General features: G+C 37.3%; 1 protein-coding gene across 1 annotated transcript; it reads left to right on the top strand.

The window, feature by feature from the left end:
• Window positions 1-1,830: 1,830 nt before the first annotated feature.
• On the top strand, window positions 1,831-2,568 carry LOC104166153 (ephrin type-A receptor 6-like; the record flags this gene model as incomplete). Its single annotated transcript, XM_009705993.1, has 1 exon — window positions 1,831-2,568. A coding segment is annotated over one exon (738 nt), but the record flags the coding sequence as incomplete, so codon positions are not given.
• Between the last annotated feature and the right edge of the window lie 2,655 nt (window positions 2,569-5,223).

Raw genomic sequence — 5,223 nt, 5'->3', positions numbered from 1 at the left:
GGAATATCTTCTTTCACAGAAAAAATGAACAGATAAAGTCTTTCTTTCCACAGTGTTTCTATGCGATATATATAATTTTTTTTTAATTACTTGAAAACGGTGAACTGAACTTGTACTTTCTCATCTTTCTCGATCTGGTAGGCCACAGGCCAGCCATACCTTCTTTGTAATACTGAAGTAAGCAGGCATGGTGAATATTCAGCTGCTCGAGTAGTCAAAATGCATCTGTAGGAGTGTAACTTGTAATTTTATAAAGACTGTTACTGTGCTTATTACAGCAGAAAAATATGTGGGGTTGATGTATCATGGGGCTAAAAGAATTTGAATTTATGTTTGAACAGTGTGTAAGGTCTGTGTCTTGGCTTTGTACTCAGAATTGCATATTGTGGATGATTTGAACATGTGCTTTGGCATGTTATGTGTGTACATCTGTATATAATTAATATAAAAATTTAAAATACCGTACAGTGAGTTTAACCAAAGTAACTGCAAAATTTGAGAAAGTTGGTAAGAGTGAAAATATTCCATAAACTTTTCAACTTCTTCTTTCTGAATGTTAAGCTTATGCATCTGTTTTGCAGGCAAGTGATTTTAACTGAATACGTGCTCATAATCTATTCCAAGTGTGCTAAACTATGAACATGAATAATGTGTATTTTGATGTTTCATAGCATTAAAACAATGTAGTCTGGTGTTTTGAGTGATAATTATGGACAGATTTTTGGCTTATTCGGTGTGTCAATGCCATAATACAACAGTACATCTAAAAGCCACACTAAAACTTCCGATGGGACATGGTATTTTTGGATACAGAACTATAAATAGTTCTATAACTAGTTCTATAACATCTAGTTCTATAACATATATATCTAATGCTATATTGATATTAGGAGCGCTTAGTGGAAAGTTGACTCAATTATATTGAAGCTATTTTGGGGATGTTAATCTGCTACTCTAAAGGATTATTATATAATAATTTAGACATTTGATAAACCTGTCATATGTAGTACTAGTACATGGATAATTTTTCAAATACTCATGGTTTTTGAGAGCCTCCATGTGTGAATTTCCACCAGAATTTGAGACCGTTTTAGCAAAGTTGATGTAATGTAAAACCTTGAAGGAAGAAGGGAGGAAAAAAAATTCCTCTTTCGCCTCCAAACTGTAAGAAAGAGGCTTTGTAAAGGCAACAACAATGGCATGATGGCTGTGAGAGCAAGATAGATAAATATGATTTTTTTTTTTAAATAAGTGCAATACAGACCTTATGGAACCGGAAATATAACATCTCTGTATATACAGTTAAATATTTCTAGAGCAATTGTGTAAACCAGGACAACCTACACCAAATGAGAGTGTCTCCAATCCCGGCTGCTGCAGGTGCCTGGGCAGTGCCACGTGCCTGAGCTGTGGGAATTGCTTGGAGGACTCCCAAGAGAGCCAGCCCACCAGCATACCAGACAGGACCATTCTAGCAAATTTTTTTTGGCATACATGATTGAATGACATGCCCAGGAATGTTCTCAGACTTATTAAATTTGCTAGTATAAACATGACCAGTATTTCCCTCCTCTGCTGAGCCATGTTGATTTTTTTTAAAATGTCTTCATTAATAGAAATTTATCATAGAGTTTCTGAAATAAAACTACTTGTACCATTCTGTAGTTCATATCTGCTTTTAACTACTGTCTTTCCACTGAACTAAGTAATTATTTTTAGTTAAGCCGTAGGTGCGTATACATGAGATGCATGTGCATGTATACATGTGCTCTGTGTATATGCAGTATACACGTTTTTCTTAATTTTCGAACAACTTTATTTTCTTTCCAGTGGGATGCCATAACTGAAATGGATGAACACAATCGTCCCATTCATACTTACCAGGTATGTAATGTGATGGAACCAAACCAAAACAACTGGCTTCAAACAAACTGGATCTCCCGTGACGCTGCACAGAAAATTTATGTGGAAATGAAGTTCACCCTGAGGGACTGCAACAGTATTCCATGGGTACTGGGAACCTGCAAGGAAACTTTCAATCTCTACTACATGGAGTCAGACGAGTCTCATGGAGTAAAATTCAAGCCAAACCAGTACACTAAAATTGATACTATTGCAGCTGATGAGAGTTTTACCCAGATGGACTTGGGTGACCGCATTCTTAAACTCAATACAGAAGTTCGTGAGGTTGGGCCAATAAACAAGAAAGGATTTTACCTTGCTTTTCAGGACATTGGAGCATGCATTGCTTTGGTCTCAGTCCGTGTTTATTACAAAAAGTGCCCTTTCACAGTCCGTAACTTGGCGATGTTTCCTGATACTATTCCAAGGGTTGATTCTTCTTCTTTGGTGGAAGTACGGGGCTCCTGCGTGAAGAGCGCTGAGGAACGTGATACTCCAAAATTGTATTGTGGAGCAGATGGGGATTGGCTTGTGCCTCTAGGACGATGCATCTGCAGTGTAGGATATGAAGAAGTGGATGGCTCCTGCCACGGTAGGAAAACATTGTTTGATATTTTTGATTTATTTAAACCAAAAAAAGGCCTTATTTATAGGCACAGCACATAGCTCATTGTATATTGGAAATATTGCATCCCATTTTCAAGGAATGCTTCTTGTCTAGAAATAAGCAAGGTTATTTGAAGTCATGATATTGTGGCTTTCTAAGAAAACATTTAGTTACTAAAGATGACCTTCATTTTGTCTAGCTGTAGGTGCCCACAATGTGCATGTGTATAGATCAGCTAGTCACCTTGACTCCTTCTGTAGTTACTGGAGATAAGTGCATGCTTTGGAGCAGGATTCCTCTACCGTGTTTTAGATATCTATTGCAGGATAAGATGAGCAATGACTGGAAAAAAAATAATTAAAAAATCTGGTTTTTCCTCCATGTGCCTAGAAAGGGAATCTAATCAATTAACTCAGGTTCAGATCTTTCCTGTAAGCCCATAAAGACAGAGGAGATGAATTCAGCTGAAGAGATACTGTCGTTATCCATGCTTCTGTAAAAGAAAGAGTTTTAGATAAGTCCAGGAATAACGTGCATGTTAATGTAGTAGAAAATCGGTAGATATCAAGTTTGATTAGAGATGTTTGAGGCCCTATTCAGAGTTAATGCAAAAGGTTAAAATCAAAAGCGCTCAAGACAGTTTCATCACAATATATGAGTTATGCTATGTATCTAGTGCTGTTTTTTCATGTCTAATTTACAAATGTAGTAAGATGGATCATTTGTGAAGCAGGTATCAGTACCTCAGTTGCTGAATGTTGTTTGCAACCTTCTTATATCTTAAGAATTGTCTACCTGAGGATAGCTGTGCTTGATGTTTGCACTTCAGAAGTTTTGCAGAGACTGCACTCTGTGCTGGTATGTATAGAACAACATAGCACTGCACCTTGGCACTATGACAGCAAATTAAGGATGTTTCAAATCAAGGTTTCAACTTGGAGATGACTGCAAAGGGAAATTTATTTTCTTCCCTTATCATCCACTCACTTTCATAGGTAGGACAGTGAATGTGTGCAAGAGCAAAAAGATGTCTGCTGCACAATCCAAGTGGTGGTGTGGCTCGTTAACCTTCTCTCTGCCACTCTTGAAAGACTGGTTGCATTTGTCAAACTTTGTGATAACTAAATTTCATGCAAAAATGGAAAAATTCAGAATACTTAAACTTTTGTGCTGTTTAGAACATGAATACATTGCTAAAACTTTCTAAAAGCTATGGTATATTTGAGTAAAGCCTAGGACTCTGAGCCTTTGTGGATTCAATTTGAGACTACTGTCCATGGAGAATGTGCACATTGAGACTTACTTTCCATGTGCTGGGACTGCTGGATAGGTGACGCTTACTTAATAATAAAATGTGTGCATCTTTTCATACTGCACGGTTTCTTAGTAGTTTTCTTAACCTCAGAAAGAGCTACTAAAGGATACATGTACTTTGTGTGTTCTCTTCTACTGTGTGTAGTAGTTTCACAATGACTTGAGAATAAGGTACTTTTTCTGTAATAATTATAAAGAAAGCCTCAGTAGCCACTGAGATACCAGTCTGCTTTGGTTCAACATTTGCTTTGTAGCAAAAAGGAAGAGAAAGAGTCTGTGTCCATAAATTCCATGAGTGACATTGCTGTTGCCCAAATATTTTGCTCAAGAGCTTCTCAGATTTGATGGTATTAGGCAAGCTGCACTGCAACCTCGGATAATGTAGAGCATTAAAAGCACACTATGCATTGTAATCAGAAAATGAAATTCACTTTGTCTGATCTTGCTGGCATTAATTATCAAATATGCTCATTGCAAAGATAAAATTTTGACATTGGCATTAGTGGAAGGAAGTATAATTTTCTACATAAGGTTAAAAGGTTTCTCTCTGAACGGGATAAGGATTTTCTTCAAGACATTAACGCTCAATGAATTTCTGGCCGTTATGTGAGTCATACTCTAGAACTGTACATGAGCAATATAACCAGCAACCAAAACCCACAAAAAATGTCAGGAACCTTTTCTGGTGTGCATTGACTCCCCTTATTTATCCAACTGGCAGTCCAGTCTGCTGCTGAACAGGTACCTCCTAAACAAAACGGAATACCCAAAGCCATGGGTATTTGCATATTCTTCTCTGTTTGCCCCAAGAGTAACAAATTACTATTTTAGAAAATGATAATCTAATAGAGCTTCCATAGGTGTGTTGAAATAATTTTCATAGGTGTCTGATGTCCATTTAGTCACCTTCAGTGCATCTTAATATTAGTACTGCTTTTTATGACAGTTTTTCAAAGTGTATTTGTCTTGTATTCCTTCATGAATGCCATGCCTAAGGGAAGCCCAACTGTATAAGATACTTTCAGAACTAAAGAGCAACAATTAATTTCAGTAGTGCCCGTTCTCCAGCTCCTGTGCTTAAAGCATGAGTTGGAAGGCTTACTGTCAGGGTGGCCACATTTCCCTTTGTGCCAAAGCTGCTGGTGGAGTTGCAGACTCGGGCAGCTGGGAATGTGTTTTTATGATGCGACTGTGTTAAGTATTGTGAACTCAACTGAGATCACTACCTATGCTGATAGCAGTCCTTCAGACCGCCATAATGTCCTATGTTGAGACTTTGCTTCTTGGCTGAGACACAAATCAGAAATTTAGAGTTTAAAAGATTGTCATTTGTCAATGCATCCTGAACTAACTCTTTCAAACTTGTTAAATTGTAAAATACTTGAATGTTACTAACTTTT

Source organism: Cariama cristata, unplaced genomic scaffold, assembly GCF_000690535.1.
Source record: "Cariama cristata isolate BGI_N322 unplaced genomic scaffold, ASM69053v1 scaffold5548, whole genome shotgun sequence".
NCBI lineage: Eukaryota > Metazoa > Chordata > Aves > Cariamiformes > Cariamidae > Cariama > Cariama cristata.
The sequence above is the reverse complement of the archived record's forward strand: the minus strand, read 5'-3'. Positions and strand labels throughout refer to the sequence as shown.